This window comes from Fukomys damarensis, unplaced genomic scaffold (assembly GCF_012274545.1).
Source record: "Fukomys damarensis isolate Sample0158 unplaced genomic scaffold, DMR_v1.0_HiC HiC_scaffold_16, whole genome shotgun sequence".
Lineage (NCBI taxonomy): Eukaryota > Metazoa > Chordata > Mammalia > Rodentia > Bathyergidae > Fukomys > Fukomys damarensis.
In genome coordinates, this window is record NW_022900928.1 from 58763505 (window position 1) to 58784888 (window position 21384).

The 21384-nt window shown below is 36.3% G+C and overlaps 1 protein-coding gene across 3 annotated transcripts in view; it reads right to left on the bottom strand.

Moving 5' to 3' along the window:
• Arhgap20 (Rho GTPase activating protein 20) overlaps positions 1 to 21384 on the bottom strand; it is a 104848-nt gene that overhangs the window by 36048 nt on the left and 47416 nt on the right. For all 3 annotated transcript variants that reach the window (XM_010610654.3, XM_010610655.2, XM_010610653.3), the window contains exon 3: positions 2653 to 2817. In XM_010610654.3, coding sequence (XP_010608956.1) covers positions 2653 to 2817 — 165 coding nt within the window. The remainder of the gene's footprint in view (positions 1 to 2652; positions 2818 to 21384) is intronic.

Here is a 21384-nt window from a genome sequence, read left to right on the forward strand (position 1 = left end):
GTACCGGGATCAAACTCAGTTCCTTGTGCTTGCAAGGCAGGCGGCAGAACCACTGAGCTAAATCCCCGGCCCCAAATTTTATTTCTTGATGGTAATTATTTAGGTAACGTAAAACTAAAGATACAGTACAAATATTTTGAAATGAGAAGCATCTTTCCATATTTGCTTTTCATGCACCTTGTGTTTTCTAACAAAGGTTTTTCTATACATTAAATTCTTCAGACATTATGTGAGAATTTCCACACCTGCTGGCCTAGACAAAAAATCACTTCTATAGTCCTTTCCCTACCTCAATAAAGTATCAACCCTACCTACCCAGATGCAAGAACAACTTTCTGCAAGTGTAACAATATTTCCATTCTTATATACTAAAAATAATGGCTACTCATTGTAGTAAATACTTTACATATATTATTTGGCTTAATCTCCAGACATTTTATACACCAGAAAATGGAGTCACAGAGAGATTAACTCACCAAAAGTCAAATAGCTGAAGTACTAGAGCTAGAGTCTGACAAGGATAGGGTTGCTTCCTTAGCTTATTTATGCTCTTAATCATTACACATCCATAAAAAGTCCTGACAATTGTCATTTCTATAAAGTACCTGCATGTAAGTTATCTATCCTTGCAGTCTCCTTCAGCTTTTCTATCTTTAGCCTATATATACATTTTTTCCTCCCTCCAGAGACACAGGCTTTCTGATGGGAGTGTTTTTTTATTATGGAGTGTGAGAAAAATCTCATGAACATATATGTACATAAAGCTAGATGGATTAGCTTGAAAATATTAAAACAAGTATTACAATAAAGCTTTACATTACAATGGACAATTCTGGGTTACAATGTATTACTTTCATTTTTACTCTCAATTTCTAATGCTTTAGACTATACAAATTTAAAAATATGAATCCCATGGCTCTAACCATATTACTAGTATTATCTCCAATGGTGTTACACCACAAAAAAATTAAGTACAGGTCTAATGTGAATTGGCCGAAAAAAACCCTCTAAAAATCAATTCCTTATTTCCAAATGTAGTCTGTTAATAAAAAATTAAGATGACAGATATAGTTTGCTTTCCTATCTACTGGTCTTTACGCTGGAAGGAATTTTTAGTGAACTACTGAAATACACAGTATTACAGAGACATTTTTCCCCATTCTAAGCTATATTTATGTTTTAGGGTAGAGTCAGCAATATACTCCACAGGTATCTCAATCTCTTATTTGAGGATGGATTTGTTAAAATGCTCTTTATCTTTCATGATGTTTCTTAAATAAAAAGAACAGGGGATGGAGCAAGCCCCAGCAACCACCTTTTAAAATGGGTGTCAATTGCATTGACACTTAGCACTGAGTGGAAGTGACTCTTATTGGGCTCCCAGTATAGCTGTGTCTTTAACTGTCATTTCCCCAGATAAAGCCCTCATTATCTCTTTTTGGGACTGCTACAGTAGCCTTCTGCACAGTCTCCTTGCTTCTACTCTTGTAGCCTCCAACCCATTATCTAACATGAGCAAATGATATTTAAAAAATATGAATCACCTCATGGCAATTCCCAACTAAAACCTTGTGGAATAAAATCCAAAGCAATCTCTTCTTCTCATAACCTTTGTGGATTCAAACCTCCAATATAGTACCCTTCTGCACTGTGTCAAGGCTTGCCTGTATGGCCAACAGCACACATCAGAAATGATTTATCACTTTGAAAAGATTTCTCATTCCAAAGGAAGCAAGCTACACAGTAGTATGAACTGCAGTGTGGAGAGGATGATGTGGACAGGAATTAAAGCCTCTAACCAGCAACCAGTGAGGAACTGAGGCTGCTGGCACCCTCATGAGTGAGCTTGAAAGTGGATTCTCCAGTCAAATCTCATGAAGGCCCTTAAGCCAGAAACAACAAGCAAGCACTGCCAATTACAAGACTCAGAAAAAGTGCACACTAGTTTACAGTTTTAATCTGTTATGTTTTAGAATAATTGTTATATGCCTCATCTTCCCAATTTTGGAATGGTTAGTGTTGTATCTCCTTCAATGATTTTTTTGCCCCTGACTTATAAATACTGCTTTTTTCATATAGTACTGGGAATTGAGCACAGGGCCTCACATATACTAAGTAAATTCTACCACTGAGTTGCATTCCCATATTTTGAGATGGTCTCGCAAAGCTGCCTAGGCTGGTTTCAAACTTGAGATCCTCTTGCCTCATCCACCCCAGGAGCTGTGATTACAAGCATGTGCCACTGCAACAAGCATGTGCCACTGCACTTGGCTTACATTCTTTCATTTCATCTAGCATCCTATTTCCTTCATAGTACTAAGTGCAGTCTGTAATTTCACCACACATATATAAAAATGTAAGCCCCCCACATAAGACTGTAGGCTGTGAAAAAGCAGGGACCATAACCATCACATTCTTCACTGTATCTCCTACATCTTTTCAGGGCATGGCACAAACAAGACCTAAATGAGTATTTACTGAGTGAATGAACTCAGTGAATGAATTGAAAGCTTTCGCACAAACAAAACAAACATAAAACTCACTTTAGTAATGGAGGCCAGACATTTTTACTATAAAAGCATTGAGTAGAAAGGGAATCACTGTCAGCAGAAATGCAATTTTTAAGTGATAATTAGGAGACAGTACACTTACTTGATTTTGACTATAAGAAGCAGGTCATTGAACAGGAAAAGATGCCGCTCCTGCCTCTGCAGGCCTCTTTTGAGTTCTACTCGACCGTCAATCAGCAGAGTCCGACTGGAGCACACAAATGATGACAGAAATGCACAGGTGTCAACACTAGCAGAAGGACTTTCCCTGTGACAAATCAAACAGCACAAATCAGTCAAATGATCAACTGTAGCACCAACTTTTTAAAAAATTAAAAGCATAGCTTAAAGTTAGTAAATAGAAAACTCTGTAATTTTTTAAATGCAACATTGTAGTATCCTTGCTGACTTCCCAGCTTATTCTTCACACAGTAGTCTTTAAACTTCATTGTAAAATTTTTGAAACATAAAGTTGACAGTTTTATATTAAACATAAGTATACCTTACCCATCCTAGTCTCTATCACTGAAACTTTACTATATTTCCTCCAGATATTTAGGCCAACTATCTATCCTATTGTTATTTTTGGTATTTCAGTAGTGACTGCTTAAACAGTGAATACTTCAGTATATACATGTCAATAACTAGAGCACAATCTTTAGAATTTTTCTCACTATAAAACATACACTGTGAAACACATCAATCTTAAGTATTATATTCATTAAATTTTGACAAATGTATTCAATCGTGTAATCTATCTACACTTCTACCAAGATATACAAAATTATCATTACTCCAAAGAGCTCCTTCTTGCTCCTTTTTTCATTATTATATTTATCAGCTCAAGATGGTCTCCAGGTTGTTTACTCCTAGGCTGTTTAATTCTTCACTGCAGGCTGTGACCCTTTAGAACAAATGCTTACTAATGCCAAATTCAAATTTTATATGTCCAATTATGTAAAAAAATAATCCAAACAAGCAGATTTTAGGCAATAGTAGCCTGTCTGCTTTGTGTATTCAGCACCTGAAGGCCAAGGAAAATAAAGTACTATATCTGGTTATGAGAGTCTAAGTTTCTACTGCCCTCTGAAGCTATCTGGCCCTTACAAATCTTCCACTACCCGGGGGTTCTTTGCCTGCCTCATTTTCTACATGACCATAAACCTTGAAACAGTCTTTGCTGTGAAGACTTTTTAAAAAAAAATCCTAGGAATTTAATCCATGGCCTCCACACTGAGGTACTACATTTCAGCTTATAAAAGAAAAAAAAAAATTTTCCCCCATTTTGAAACAGGGTCTTGTTAAATTACTGTGTTGCTCAGGCTGTGCTCAAACTTGTGATCTTCCTGCCTCCACTTCCCAGAGTACTGGGATAACATCACTATATCTGATGGGATTGGCTCTCTTATACAGCTAGTCCCACAATCTCTTTTTTCTTGGCCAGTACCAAATCTCTCAAATGCCTTACACCAGTCAACTGCCACTCCATCACTCTAGAACCACTTTATTTCTTCCTTTCTAAGAAACCTAAAGGTTAGTTTTGTCTGTTAGAATTTTATACATATGACACCAGAGTATATACTTTTATGCATGATATTTTTAATTACCATGTTACATTTATAAGTAACTCACTAGAAGATTTTACTAAGTATTATTCAGTGTACAGATATACCAGGGTTTATCTTTCTACTATTAACAACGTGTTTTTTAACTTATTCTGAATAAATCTGTTTCTATAGAGTGGACCCTGGAATTACAACTGGTCTGGAACAACTTCGGTTATGACTGGGATTTTAGATTTAATCTACAACCAAAGTCTTGAGTTACAACCTGAATGCCAGCTGCTGATGCTTCTAGGTGATCTCAGATACAGATTTAACCTTTAAAGAGTTCTGGAAGAAACATTACAACATCCTTTCCTATGTGAAGTTAATTGAGAAATCCTGGGCCAATGACTTTCTGAGAACATTGAGATCTGCCTGTGTACAGGAGAGGACTTTGAAGGCTGAGGAGAGGAGCTCGAGTCTTCAACTGATCAACCTGAGTTACAACCAGACCTTGAAAACAAATTGAGTTTGTAAGTTAAGGGTTCATTGTACTAGTCTTTTTGTGAGCTATGTGTTCATGTTTCTCAGCTAAGTAACTCAGAGCATAATTGTTCAGTCACATAATAGTTGTATGTTTAATTTTAGAAAAAACTTCCAGTTTGTCTTCCAGTGTAGTTACAAGAGTTTTATATTCTCAGCAACACTACAGCAAAGTTCCAGTCACTTTACAAACTTTGCCATGTGATTTTTGTCAGTCTTTTGAATTTTAGCCAATTTAGTGGATATATAACACTATTTCACTAAGATTTTAATTTACATTCCTATGATGATGAGTTTTATGTTCTTACTGGCCATTTGTGTACCTTAATTTGTGAGTAAACTGTCTTCAAGTCTTTTACTCATTTTATAAAGAAGGTTATGTGGGGCCAGGGATTTAGCTCAATGGTTCTACCACCTGCCTCATAAGCACACGGACCCAAGTTTGATCTCCAGTACCACACACACAAAAAAAAGTTATGTGTCTTTTTATTACTTAATTGTAAAATATTGTTATGTATTCTGGATATGATTTCTTTTTCAGGTATGCGTTCTGGAAAAATATTTTCTCTTAGGATGTTGCTTGTTTATACACTTCCAATGTTTTTCATGAAAAGCTTGTAATTTTGATGAAGGCCAATTTATCAATTTTTTTAGTTTGGCATGGACCTAAGAAACATGGTGCCTCAGTCCTAGGCAAGTATACAGCCCTTGGAAGAAATGTCAGAGTAGCACCTCTGTTAAAAATTAATGACTGAAGATCGCTTCTCGGCCTTTTGGCTAAGATCAAGTGTAAAAATTAATGACTGAAGGCATACATCTTTTCCTAGGATTGCCTATTCTGTTGCACTTAGCTACTTGTTCATTCTTATGCTAGAACCACATTCTCCTACTGTTTTTCTTTCTAGTAAATCATGAAAGTAGATAGTATAACTTCATCAGCTTTACTTTTTTCTTGAGATTTCTTTGGATAATCAAGGTCTTTTGTACTTCCAAACAAACTGTAAAGAGAAAGAAAAAAAGAGGAAAAGGAGGAAAAATGATCCATCTCTAATAAACTGAGTCTGAAATTATCTTGGGCTAGATGGTGCAAGGGAATCAGGCATGCACCTAGCACTCAGGAGACATGTTAGAAGCAGATATACAGACTTGATAATCACACTGAGATGGATGAATAACAATAAAGGAAGAACCAGAACTTCCCAGAGAAGGAGCTCAAAATAAGAAAAAAAGCAGAGACACATCACTGAGACAAGATCAATGGAAGAAGGAAAGAGAAGCTATAAACAAGATGAGGAGTGGGGAATGACACAGCAGAAGAAAAGGGACAAAAGGCAGTTGTGTCTGTAGTGCCGACAGTGGTAGAAGGTATAAGAAGATGAGATCCAAGAACATGTTTTGGAGAAAAAAATAATCACTTGGTCATTAAGACCTTCAGAAAAACAATTCCAGGAAAATAGTAAGGCAGAACTCAAATGCCCTGGTGTCTGAAGAATGAGAAAAGAAATAAAGAACTAAAAGCAGTAACTCTGGTTTCTTTTTAAGAGCCTAATGCCTTTTACAAGCTGACATTAGATTCTAAAGGGGTGGATACTAGATCTGGTGAGGAAGGAAAACTAACAAAGAAATAATTAGCTTTGAAAATAAGGGATATATTTCCTCACTTTACAGATTGGAAGCTATTTAGGGTAGTCAATGCATAGTGCTATTAAATGAAAGTGACTTATAGTAAGTGTAGTTTCAGAACATGTACTTTTATTAAAAATTCCATGTAGTCTTTCAAATGGGAAAATCACTTAATATACACTTAGTTCTCTTCTCTACCCAAAGTTACTGAACTCAGTAGTTGAGGACTTCATGGCTTGAGTGAAGGAAGAGCCAACCCAAACCTTGTGTCGAGTAGTATTATATGGCAATTTACATGGTTGCCTCAGTTTCATCTCTAAAGTAAGGTAGTTGGACAGAATTATAAAACCTTTAAGTTTCTTTTATAATTTATATATGAGACTAACTACAACAACATGTACCTACTAGGCAGAAATAAAAGACTACTAATGAGAGGGATACAGAAATGGATACCATTAGTATCTCCACAAAAGCAACCCTATCTTAAAGTACTATTTATAAACACGGCATACTTGAGAGCCACCTCAAAAAGACAATGTTGAGTTGAAATTAAAAAGAAAAGGAATAACAAGAACTAAGAGTTTTTTTTAATCAGTCTAATTTTTAAGAAAGCCAACAAGAACTTATGAGGGTCTTCACCAACTTTAGGGTGTAAGAGGCCGTGAAATAACACCCCAACTGTTTGGTTCACTTGGCAGCTATTAATAAATAGAAATTTTGACTTTGGGGCATAGTATCTGATTCTACAATCTTTTAAGTCTTTTAAAACTACAATTTAAAAAAGACTTCCCGAGACTTCCAAGAAAATGGAGGAGCAATGAGCAGCAGTAAATAAGCCTCTCTGAGATTGGAAGTCCAGATGCTGGAGGATAGCAACTTGGGGAAGAAAAGGAAAGACACCTAAGACTCAGGAAAGTTCTGAAGAGTGAATTGGAGTCCATGGGGAGAGTGAGGTGATGGATCGTTAGGCAAAAGAGGGATGTGGCAAATACATTCTCCCTTATTCCTGGCTGGAGGTGTGAGAGAGGAAGCTTGAGCCTACAGAGGTGTAATGATGGCTGGAGATCCTAGAGGCCTCCAGGGAGAAAAGCACCAGGAGCAGAGCAGAGCAGTAGATAGGGTGAGCTTCAATGGCTGGTGAGAGACTCCAATCCAATGTCCCCAGGAGAGGGTGATTAACTAGATGCCATTCAGGAGTGAGGTATCTAAAACCCTACAAGAAAACAACCTCAAAACCAGATTAATGTACCCCACAAAATGATTTTTCAAAATTGGAGAAATAAATTCCATGACAAGAATAAATGAAGAAATTCATGAAAGAAGCACTCTAAAATGCTGAAGGACATTCTAAAAAGAGATAATGAAGACTACAACCCCATGAACCCCAACAGAATATATCCATCAGGCAAGGCAAGCAATTAAACAGATGGGAAAGAAAGGGAACCAACAATGGGAAAATAGTATCACAAGGATGTCAATACATATCAGTTATAACCATAAATGGCAATGGTCTCAATTTACTAATCAAAAGAAAGAGACCAGCAGAATGGATCAAGAAACAGGATCCAACAACATGCTCCATACAAGAAACACACTGAATACAAAGCGAAATTCACAGACTGGAAAACAATACTCCATGCAACAGGAACAGAAAAAAGCAGGGGAAGCTTTGTATGTGCAGACAAAGTGAATTTCAAGCCAAGACTGATCAAGAAAGACAAAGAAGGTCATTATTATCTTTGCTAAGGGAACAACTCAAGAAGAAGAGATGACAATCATAAATATATATGAACCAAATACCAGTGCACCCAACTATATAAAAAATATTAACAGACATGAAAAATCAGATAAACATCAATACAAATGTAATGGGGGACCTCAATACCCCACTGTCACAGACGAACTACACAAAAAAAATCAACAAAGAAACAGCTGAATTGAACCAAACCTTTTAAGAAACAGACTTAGTAGATATCTACAGTGTTTCATCCAATAACAGAATATACTTTCTTTTCCGCTGCACATGGGACATTCTTCAAAATAGATCACACAGTAGCTCAAAGAACATTCTTAAGTAAATATAAAGGAATTGAAATTATCCTATGCACATTATCAGACCATAATGCAATGAAATTAGAAATCAATGGTAAAAGAAACCACAAAAACTCCATAAATACATGGAAATTAAGTACACACTCCTGAACAACCAATGGGTCACAGATGAAATTAAAGAAGAAATTAGCCAGTTTCTACAGTTAAACAATAATGCCAATACAATATACATGAACTCATGGGACACAATGAAATCAGTTCTAAAAGGCAAATTTATAAAAATGAATTCCTACTTCAGAAAAACAAAATGAACTCAAATAACCTAACTTTGAACCTTAAGGAACTAGAAAAAGAAGAGCAACTCAAACCTGAAGCTTGTATGAAGGAGGAAATATGAAGACCAGAGAAGAAATTAATGCAACTGAGAATAATACAAAGAATCAATGAACTGAAGAGTTGGTTCTTTGAAAGATCAAATAACACTGACAAACCCTAAGCCAACTTTTATCAAAAAGAAAAAGGATCAAGACTTGCCATGTAAAGGTACATGATCCCAACAATGAATGTAACTGTACTGTATCCCTAAATGTACCAATAAACTCAATTAAAAAAAAAAAAAAGAAAAAGGAAAGAAAAGACCCAAATGCATGCAATTAGGAAGGAAAAGGGTGAAATCACAACAGATTCTGCAGAAATCCAGAGGATCATCAATACCTATTTCTAGAACCTATATTGTAAAAAGATGGAAAACAGAGAAGAAATGGACAGATTCCTAGATAAAAAAGAATTACAAAAGCTAAATTGAGAAAATATAAAAATTCTCACTAAACTAATATCAGTAAATGAAACTGAAAAAAAAAGAAAGGAAAGAAAAGACCCAAATGCATGCAATTAGGAAGGAAAAGGGTGAAATCACAACAGATTCTGCAGAAATCCAGAGGATCATCAATACCTATTTCTAGAACCTATATTGTAAAAAGATGGAAAACAGAGAAGAAATGGACAGATTCCTAGATAAAAAAGAATTACAAAAGCTAAATTGAGAAAATATAAAAATTCTCACTAAACTAATATCAGTAAATGAAACTGAAGATGTAATTAAAAATCTACCAACAAAGAAAAGCCCAGGTACTGATGGATTCTCTGCTGAATGGTACAAGAAATTTAAATAAGACCTAATGTTGCTGCATCTTGAACACTAATAAAACTGAAAGGGAAACAATACCCCAAAACTCATTCCTGGTAGCAAGCATTACCCTGGTTCCAAAAATGAGAGAAAGATCTACCCCCACAAAAGAGAGAGCTGCCTGAGCCACAACCAGCATCCAGCAGAAGGAAGGTAGAAGGCGGAGGTCCAGGAAAGCTGCTCTGATATCTGTTCTCCCTCTGGCTTGCCTGGGCCCAATCGGTGAAGACTAGCTTGCTGCATGGGCGCCCCTGCAACATGACCATCCCCCAACCCTGCTCTCAGGCCTCCTGATTGGGCCATTCCTTGGATCTACTCTCCAGAGGCACAGGTAGTCATAAAGGTCATTTTTCTGAGCTCCAGACTTTGAACATCTTCAAAGAAAGGGCAGAGGGAACCTGTAGTAGAACTTTGTGGAGTTCAAACCTGCAGGAGGTCAGGGAACTCAATTTGGGCCTGCAGCCCGAAATCAGCCTGAATCTCAGGGGTTGGCCATCAGCTCACTGAGATCAAAGGACTTAGTTCTGCACATGGCTGCGCACATCATATATTATGACAGCAGTGATATAGTCTGAAAGAGGCCCTTCAAATTCTTTTTCTTCTTTCTTTTCCTCATTCCACTCTGCAAATTCTTTTTTCTGTCCTCTTTTTCCAACTTAGTCTCTTGCTACCCTATATTATTCCTCATCTCCCTTTCTGTTCCTGCACTAACTCAGATTTCTACTTTTATCATTTTTCTTTTTTCTTTATGTTCTTTTCTTCTCTCATTTTACTTCACTCAAGGGTCAATAGTTTCAAAGTAAAGTGAGCCCATATTACTGTTGTTATATTCTTGTCCTTATTCTTGCACTCTGTCTTTCACATTTGACTTTAACAGTTTCCTAAAGATTGTGTGGTCACCCTATGTCCTCTGGCTCCACTTGAAACCTTCTCCAATTCTTTTACTTATGTACTCCTCTCGTCCTAACTCTAACTAAGCCCCCATTCTAAATGGTAAAGATGCTATACTGAAGAGTTTACTCACTGCAAACATATTTTGAGCTGCTTCTGGATTTTAATTTAATTCACATGGTTTAGAGGCGATAGATTAATGACTACAACAAGTGGGCAATTTGCAAGTTGTGCTTGATCCTACTGTGTTGCTGATTGTATCAATTCGCATAAAGGATTGTGATTCATTTAATGAGTTGTCTTCTCTGGTATTATGAAAAAGACAATGTCTATGAGTCATTAGACTCATTAAAGACTCAAAAGCTAAAGCGTAACTATATCAGGAAGATTTAAGTAATAACCCTGGAATTAAACCAAGAACAACTCAACAAAATAAAAACGAGAAAACACTGAAGGAAGACACAAAGACAGACTTGCAGTTAACCAATGGTAAAAAGTAGGGCAAATGAGGATGAAAAGTCTGACAGTAAACCACCAGGACACCCTGAACTCATAGCACAGGAAGTAACAAAACAGATTAATCACGCTCTAGAAAAATTCAAAACAGAAATAATTTCCTAGATAACCATAGAGATGGTGAGCAAAACGGAAGTCATGATTCGAGACTCTAGAGCAGAAACTGAGAAAAAAATAGATGAGCTGAGGACCATGATAGAAGCCATGAAGGCCCAGCATAAGAAAGAAATGGAAACAATGAATGCCCAACAGAGGAAAGAAATGGAATCCATAAAACAGATTCAAACAGATATCCAGGAGATTAAAAACTCTATTGAAAGTTTTTGCAGCAGGATAAAAGAATGTGAACATAGAATCTCAGATATAGAAGATAGGATTGCAGTCAAGAGAGACGGTGAAAAGAAAGGTCACTTAAAATCAGTAAGGGATCATGAGAAATTGACCCAACAACTCCTAGATGATGCAAAGAATAACAACATAAGACTGACAGAACCCATGAAGTAGCAGGAGAAAATACAAATGACTTAAAAAAAGGTGTTCACAGAATTAATGACAGAAAACTTCCCAAACAGAGGGAAAGAATTAGACATACAGATAAGTGAGGCATATAGGACTCCAACTAACCATGATAAAAAAAATCTATACCTAGACATATAATAATCAAGATCCCAGAAACCCAAGAAAAAAATATTATAAGCAGTAAGAGAAAAGAAACAAATCACATGCAAAGGGAAGCCCATCAGAATCACAGCAGACTTTTCAACACAAACCCTCAAGTCAAGGAGAGCCTGGAGTGAGGTACATCAAGCTCTAAAAGAAAACAACCTCCAACCTAGACTGATGTATCCTGCAAAACTCTCTTTCAAAATGGATGGGGAAATAATATACTTCCATGACAAAGGACACCTGAAAAACTTCATGAATACCAAACCAGCACTGCAAAGAATTCTAAACAATATCCTAGAAAAAGACAATGAAAGTCAGAACTCCAGGAGGCCAAACAGAGCAAATCAAACAGGCAAGGCAAGAAAATAAAAGGAGAGGGGGAAAAATTTGAAAGAGCCAACAACAGGACAATAACATGACATTAATAAGTCAGTATGTATTAGTTATAACCATCATTGTCAATGGCCTCAATTCAAGAGAAATAGACTGGCAGACTGGATTAAGAAGCAAAATCCAACAATATGTTGTATACAAGAAACACTCTTAGTGTAAAGAAAAAAAAAACTCATACACTGAAAGAGGAAAGAATGGAAAACAATTCTCCATGTGGCAGGAGCCCAGAAAAAAGCAGGGGTAGCTATCTTATTCGCAGACAAAGTAAATTTCAAACCAAAACTGATTAAGAGAGACAAAGAAGGCCACTACATCCTTGTAAAGGGAACAATTCAAGAGGAAGAGGTGACAATCATAAACATATATGCACCAAATATTAATGCCCCCAACTATATAAAACAAATATTAAGTAACATGAAAATCCAAGTAAGCACTTATACAACTGTAGTGGGGGATCTAAATACCCAACTATCGGGGCTGGAGATTTAGCTCAGTGGTTTGGTGGCCTGCCTTGCAAGCGCAAGGACCCGAGTTCAATCCCCAGTACCAAAAAAAAACACCCCACTATCACAAATAGATCATCTAGGCAAAAAATTAACAACGAAATACTATAACTGAACCATGCTTTTGAACATATGGACTTAATAGATGTCTATAGAGTTTTCCACCCAACAAAATCAGAATATACATTCTTTTCAGGTGCACATGGGTAAACCACATACTAGCTCTTAGAAAAGGTTTGAATAAATGCAAAGCAATTGAAGTTATCCCCTATATATTATCAGATCATAGTGCAATCAAGCTGGAGATCAATAGCATAAGAAACAGTAGGAACTTCACAAACACATGGAAATTGGACAACACTCTCCTGAACAATCAATGGGTCACAGAGGAAATTAAAGAAAAAATTGGACAGTTTTTACAAATAAATGATAATGCCAATACAACATACAGGAATCTCGGGGACACAATGAAAGCAGTTCTACGTGGAAAATTCATAGCATTGAATGTCTACACTAGGAAAACAGAATTAAAAAAAAAAAAGAAGGGAAAATAGAGTGAGCTCAAATAAACAACCTAATGATGAATCTTAGACTCCTAGAAAAATAAGAGCAAAAAAACCCAAAGCTCGTACGAGAGGAAATTATAAAGATGAGAGCAGAAGTCAATGCAAGGGAAACTAAAAAAAATGATACAAAAAATAAATGACTTGAAGAGTTAGTTTTTTGAAACAAATAAAATTGATAAACCCTTAGATAACCTTATCAAAAAAAGGAAAGAAAAGGCTCAGATCCATACAATTAGGAATGAAAAAGGTGAAGTCACAACACATCAAAGAGAAATCCAGAGAATCATCAATACCTACTTTGAGAACCTGTACTCTAATAAAATGGAAAAGACAGAAGACATGGAAAGATTTCTAGATACTTATAAATTATCACAGTTGAACAAAGAAGATAAAAAATTTTAAACATCCCAATTACAATCAGTGAAATTGAAAATGTAATTAAAAGTTTACCAACAAAGAAAAGCCCAGTCCCTGATGGATTCAGTGCTGAATTTTACAAGACATTTAGAGAAGAACTACTGCCAATACTCTTTAAACTTTTCAATAAAATTGAAAGGGAAGCAATACACTGAAAACTACAGCACTCTGAAAAAAGAGATAGAAGAAGATATAAGAAAATGGAAAGATATCCTCTGTTCCTGGTTGGGAAGAATCAACATAGTGAAAATGGCCATACTACCAAAACTGCTATACAGATTCAATGCAATCCCAATTGAAATGCCAATACTATATTTCACAGAACTAGCAAAAAGAATCCAAAAATTCATTTAGAACCAGAAGAGATGTAGAATAGCAAAAGCCTATTCTAGGCAAAAGAGACCTGGCAGGGTATTACAATCTCCAATTTGAAACTATCCTACAAAGCCACTATGATTAAAAACAGCATGGTACTGGCAAGAAAACAGGCCTGAGGATCAGTGGAATAGATTGGAAGATACAAAAACAACTCCAGATGTACTCAGCTACCTCATCTTTGATAAAGGAGCCAACCATCCTCACTGGAGAAAGATTAGCCTCTTTAATAAACGGTGTTGGAAAAACTGGATTACAACCTGCCAAAGATTAAAACTAGACACTTATCTTTCACCATGCACTAAACTAAAATCCAACTGGATTAAAGATCTAAATATTAAAAAAGAGTCACTAAATTTGCTGGAAGAAAAGTTAGGCAGAACTCTTGAAGACATTGGCATAGGAAAATACTTTATGAACAAATCCTCAGTAGCATGGGAACTAGCAGAAAGAATCAACAACTTGGATGTCATCTTATTAAAAACCTTCTGCACTGCAAAAGAAACAATCAACAGAACTAAGAGACAACCTACAATGTGAGAAAAAAATTTTACCAGCTGCTCCTTAGACAAAGGACTATTATCTAGAATATATAAAGAACTTAAAAAAATCAGCCCCCTGAAATATAAATACCAATTCAAAAATGAGCATCTGAAATGAACAGACATTTCTTAGATAAAGAAGTAAAAGCAGCAAATAAACATGAAAAAATGTTCCACATCACTGGTCATTCGAGAGATGCAGATGAAAACAACACCAAGATTCCACCTCAACCCACAAAGAATGGTTGCGGTCAAGAAATCAACCAACAACAAATGTTGGCAGGGTTGTGCGAAGAAGGGAATCCTTCTCCACTGTTGGTGGGAGTGCAGAGTGGTGCAACCACTACGGAAATCAATATGGAGATACCTCAAGGAGCTGGGATTAAAGGTTCCATTTGACCCAGCCATCCCTCTGCTGGGTATCTTTTCAAAAGAATTAAAAGTATCATATCACAGTGATCTATGCACACCTATGTTTAGAGCAGCACAGTTTGTAATAGCCAAAACTTGGAAACAGCCCATTTGCCCAGCAGTTGGAGAATGGATAAGAAGATGTGGTTTTTCTATAAAATGGAATACTACTCAGCCAGAAAGAATGAGAAATTAGTCATTCATAGGAAAATAGATACATATTGAGGTTACACTCCTAAGTGAAATAAATAAGTCACACATGTATAAATACCAAATAGTTGGCCTAGTGTGAAAAAGTATAATGGTACATAAGATCCGAATGATATAATTGACAGTGTGAAATAGGAAGAAAAGGGCTAAACGTGTAGGGGAAGTGGGTAGGATAGGGGAAAGGTAATAAGGGAAAAATACATAAGAAAATGAAAAAATAGAAATAAAGTATTTGTAAACAGGGAAGGTAGGAGGGGGTAAAGGGAGGGCTGAGAAAAGGGGAAAAAATGAGAACCAAGACCTGTCATGTAAAGGTACAAGATCCCAATGATGAATGTAACTGTACTGTATACCTAAAATGTACCAATAAACTCAGACAGGAGGGAGGGAGAGAGAGAGAGAGAGAGAGAGAGAGAGAGAAGAGTACAGACCAACCTTCCCAATGAACACAGACAAAAAAATTCACAATAACATACTGGCAAACAGAATCAAATCATCAAGAAAATTATACAGAAAAACCAAGTAGAATTCAACAAATGCAAAGCAATAAATGTGATACATCATAGGACAAAAACCACATAATCATCTCAACAGATGCAGAGTAAGCATTTGACAAAGTCCAACACCCACTCATGATAAAAACCCTACAGAAAATTGGAATAGATGGTCTTTATCTCAATTTGATAAAAGGCATCTCTGACAAACCAACAGCCAACACCATACTAAATGGACAAAAACTGAAAGCTTTCACTCTAAAACCAGAAGAAAGGACATCTACTAATACTATTTCTACCCAATATAATTTTGGAAACATTAGCTAGAGAAACTAGATAAGAGAAGGAAAGTAAAGGAATAAGGATAACAAAGGAAAAGTTAAATTAACATTATTTGCAGATGATATGATACTCTACATAGAAGAGTCCCCAAAACCCCACCAAAGACTTCTAGATATAATAACCAAATTCAATAGCATATCTAAATACAAGGTCAACACTCAAAATCAACAGCATTCCTTATACAAACAACAACCTCACTGAGAAAGAAGTTAGAGAAACCACCCACAATACCCTTCAAAAATCTGAAATACTTAGGGAATCAGTCTAATGAAGGAAGTAAAAGACCTTTACAATGAAAACTACAGAACTCTAAAAAAGGAGATGGAAGAGGATGGAAAAATGGAAAGATATTTCTAGTTGGGTAAGAAGAATCAATATAGTGAAATTCACCATACTTCCAAAATTGTTATACAGATTTAATGCAGTACTGATCAAAATACCAATAGTGTTCTTCATAGAATTAGAGAAAACAATCCTAAAACTTTTTGGAACCAGAAGACCTCAAATAGCAAAAGCAATTCTGAATAACAAAGGCAGGGAAAGGGGCATCATAATCACGGACTTGAAATTATGCTACAAAGCTATCATGATAAAAACAGTATGATACTGGCAAAAGACAGACCTAAGGATCAGTGGAAAAGACTAGAAGATGCAATAACCACAAAAAACACACTCAGCCACCTTGTCCTTGACAAAGGGTACAAACATCTTCATTGGACGAAAGCTTCTTTAATAAATGGTTATAGAAAAACTGGCTTTTCACATGCTGAAGATTATATCTAGACCCATATCTCTTACTGTGCACAAAAATAAAATTGAAATGGATCAAAGATATAAATATTAAAACAGAAATACTAAATTTGCTGGAAGATAGAAAAGACAGAACTCTTGAAGACATAGGCATAGGCAAAGACTTTATCAACAAGCCCCCAAATGCACAGGAAATATTACAAAGAATCAACAACATCTTGTTAAAAATCTTTAGCCCAGCAGAAGAAATCAGTGAAGAGAAAACCCAATAAAAAGTTAAAAAAATCAGACGCCCAAAATTTAAAGACCCAAATTCAAAAAATGCACCTGAAATTGATAAGACATTTCTCAGATGATACACAAACCATAAATATGAAAAAATGTTCGATATCACTGGTCATTCAAGAGATGCAAATTAAAACAACAGTGCAATTCCATATCACTCCAAAGAGAATAGCTATTATCAAGAAAGCAACTAATAACAAATGCTGGAGGAGCTATGGGGAAAAAGGAACCCTTCTCTGTTGCTGGTGGAAATGTAGACTGGTGCAACCACTTTGGAAATCACTGTGGAGATTCTTCAAAAAACTAAAATTACAGGTTCCATTTGACCCAGCTATTCCCTTCTTGTAATCTTCCTTAAAGAATTGAAAGTATCATACTATAGCAATATATTTACACCTGTATTTATAGCAGCATAATTTCTAATAGCTAAATCTTAGAAACAGCTCCAATTCCCTTCAATGGACGAATGGATAATGATGAGTTTTTAAAAAATACTTTGCATATGGGGCCTGGGATTTAGCTCAGTGGTTCTGCTGTCGTCCCAAGTTTGATCCCAGGTACCAAAAAAAAAAAAAAAAGCTACGCCATATGCCATAAAGAAGAATAGTCTTGAGACATTTCTACAAAAATACATGTCCCTTGAGACTAATTTTCTAAGTGAAATAAACTAGATAAGGGAAAAGAAAAAATATGAGAAAATGAAGAAATGGAAATAAAGTGTTTGTAAATGGGAAGGGGAGGAGGGGATAAAGGGAGGGCAGGGACAAGGGGGAAAAATGAGAACCAAGCCCTGTCATGTAAAGGTACAAGATCCCAATAATGAATGTAACTGTACTGTATACCTAAAATGTACCAATGAACTCAATGAGAAAATAAATAAATAAATATTGCATTGGTATTGCATTGTTTCTCTGGTGTGAGAAACTGAAAGGGTAAGGATTAAAATGTATAATAAATACTGGAAAACAGGAAGAAAATGTTCAATTGGGAAGGGGAAGAACGGAGGGGGAAAGAGGAAAGAAAGAAAGGAAAAAGAAAAAAGAACATAAGGAAAGAAACGGAAGCAAAGCTTTTATATATGAGGGAGAAAGGAGTTGAAGGAAGGGCAGGGGACTGGGGAAAAAGGAAGAATGAAGATCTTATACACAGGTACAAATTCCTTATGACGAATGTGAGCCTTATTTCTATCTAAAATGTACCAATAAAATAATAATACAAAAAACTACACTTATGCTACCATTGATAAGTGTGCACAGATCCCAGCAAGAAGCCTGCATGGACCACAGTGGCAGGAGTGCATGCAGGCCCCAGCCAAAGGCCTGCCTGGAAAAGAGCTGTGCAGGCACATAAGCAACAGCCAGAGGCCCGCCCAGCTACCATCAGTAAGTGCACACAGACCCCAGCCTTCTAAGCATGCTCAGACACCAGCAGTTCAGGTGCACAGACCCAAGCTAAAAAAACTTTTAGATAACAGCTATGAAAGTAGGCAGGGCCCAGCCAGTGGCACCCCAGATAGCATCCCAAGTGTGCACAGGCCCCAGCCAGAAGCCTGCCCAGACGACGGGGCAGCAGAGGGATCCAGAAGGCCACCATTGTGAATGCAGGAAATGGTGCAGTGGTGAGCAGCAGAAGGAAGACCTATATGAGGCTTGCTGAGAATTGAAGCCCACTGGGCAAGCAAAAGGTAGCTTCAACAAAGGCACAGCAGGCTGCATTTCTTGAAATGAGAAAACATGTAAATAAGTTTCAAAACCAAACTTCCAGAAGACCTAAGTCCACCCCAAGGGGCAACAAGATGAAACAATCTGATACCTAACCACTCCGACCTTCCTGAACTGGCAACAAAAGAGAATCTGGAAAAAAAATGAAAAGAGAAATAATTTCTCCGATAACTACAGAGATTGTAACCATAGTGAAAGGCATGTTAGTAATTCTAGAGCAGACACAGATTAAAAAAAAAATAGAGGAGCCGAGAAACATGATGGAATTCCAGCATAGGAAACAAATGGGATTAATAAGACACATGCAAACAGATATCCAGGAAATTAAAAACTCCACTGAAAGTTTACACAGCAGAATGAGCCAGTATGAGGACAGAATTTCAGATACAGAAGACAGGACTGCAATCAGTGACCAGGAAAAGAAAAATTTTTTTAAATAGTAAGGGACCATGAGACATCAATCTAGCAGGTGCTAGTGATGCAAAGAAGAATAACGTAAGACTGATCACAGTCAATGAAGAAAAGAGAGAGTGCAAATGACATAAAAAGAAACTGTTCACAGAAGTAATGGCAGGAAACTTCCCAAGCAGGGGAAAAGTATTTGAAATACAGGTAAGTGAGGCATATGGACTCCAACTAGCCATGATTAAAAAACAAAACAAAACAAAAAACAAACTAGACCTAGGCATATAATAGTCAAGATTCCAGAAACTAAACAGAAGAACAAAATCCTATAAGCAGTCAGAGAAAAGAAACAAATCACATACAAAGGAAAGCCCATCAGAATCACAGCAGACTTCTCAACACAAACCTACAAGGCAAGAAGAGCCTGGAGTGAAGTATTTCAAGCCCTAAAAGAAAACAACCTCCAAGGCACACTGATGTAACCTGTAAATCTATCTACCAAAATTAACAGAGAAATAAGATACTTTCATGACAGAGAACACATGAGGAACATCAGGAATACCAATCTAGCACTCCAAAAATTTTAAACAATATCCTAGGAAAAGACAATGAGGGTCACAACCTCAGGAAGCCCAGCAGAATGAATTCATCAGGTAATACAAGAAATTAAATAGAAAGGGGGAGACTCCAACAAGAAGAAAAGGTCATGACAAGGATAAGTCAATACATATCAGCTATAACCATCAATTTTAATAGTCTCAATTCACCAATTAAAAGAAATAGACTGGCAGAATAAGTCAAGAAGCAAGATCCAACAATATAGTACATACTAGAAACACACTTCAAAAAGAAACTCATGGACTGAAAGTTAAAAGGTGGAAAATAATACTCCCTGTGACAGGAACCTCAAAAAAAGCAGGAGTAGCTATCCCCTTTCCAGATCAAATGGATTTCAAACCAACACTACTAAAGAGAGATAAAGAAGGACACTATACCCTTGTAAAGAGAACAATCCAAGAGGAAGAGATGACAATCATAAATATGTATGTACCAAATACTAGTGCACCCAACTATATAAAACAAATACTAGTGGACATGAAAAATAAAATAAGCACTAATAAAATAGTAGAAGGGGACCTCAATACCCCACTGTCACAAATAGATCAATTAAACAAAAAATAAACAATAAAATACCAGAATGCAATCAAACTCCTGAACAAAATGGACTTAACAGATGTTTACAGAGTGTTTCACCCTACAAAAACAGAATACACATTCTTTTTGGCTGTACATGGGTTGTTCTCTAAAAGAGGCCACATACTAGACTAGTTCACAACACATGGCTAACTAAGTGCAAAGGAATTGAAGTTATTATCAGTGTGATGAAACTGGAGACCAACAGCAATAGAAACTGCAGGAATTTCATAAACACAAGGAAATTGAACAACACACTTCTGAACAACCAGTGGGTCACAGAGGAAATGAAAGAAGAAATCAGATAGTTTCTACAATTAAATGATGATACCAATACATCACAATGGAGGGGACACAATGAAAGCATTTTATGTTATAGCAGTAAATACTCATATTAGGAAAAGAGAGTGAGCTCAAATCAACAAACTAATGCTGAACCTCAAGCTTCTAGAAAAAGGGCAGGACAAACCCAAAGCTCATATAAGGGAGGAAATTGTAAAGGTGAGAGCAGAAATCAATGCAAGGGAGACTAAGAGAACAATACAAAAATAATCAATGAAGCAAAGAGTTGGTTCTTTGAAAGAATAAACAAAACTGACAAACCCTTAGCCAACCTTATCATACACACCAAAAAAAGGAACAAAACGATCCAAATCTATGACATGAGGAATGAAGAGTTTGAAATTACAATAGAGCCAGCAGAAATCCAGAGGATCAATACCTTACTTTGAGAACCTATATGCAAATAAGAAGGAAAACACAAAAGAAACAGACAGATTTCTAGATATACATGAATTGCCAAATTTGAATGAAGAAGACCTAAAATTTTTGAAAATGTAATTGAAACAAAAGCGTGGGTCCCAATGACTTCACTGCTGAACTCTACAAGACATTTAGAGAACTACTGCCACTGCTGTTTAAACTTCAGTGAAACTGCAGGGAAGCAATACTCTCTGATTCATTCCTCGAAGCAAACATCACCTTGATCCTAAAACATGGGAAAGCCCCAAATGAAAAAGAGAACTATAGGCCAATCTCACTAATGAACATAGATACAAAAATCCTCAATAAGACACTGGCAAACAGAATGCAGATCATCATCAAGAAGATCATACACCCTAATCAATTGGGATTTATCTCACAGATACAGGGATGGTTCAACATACACAGTCAATAAATATAATATACTATATTAATAGAACCATG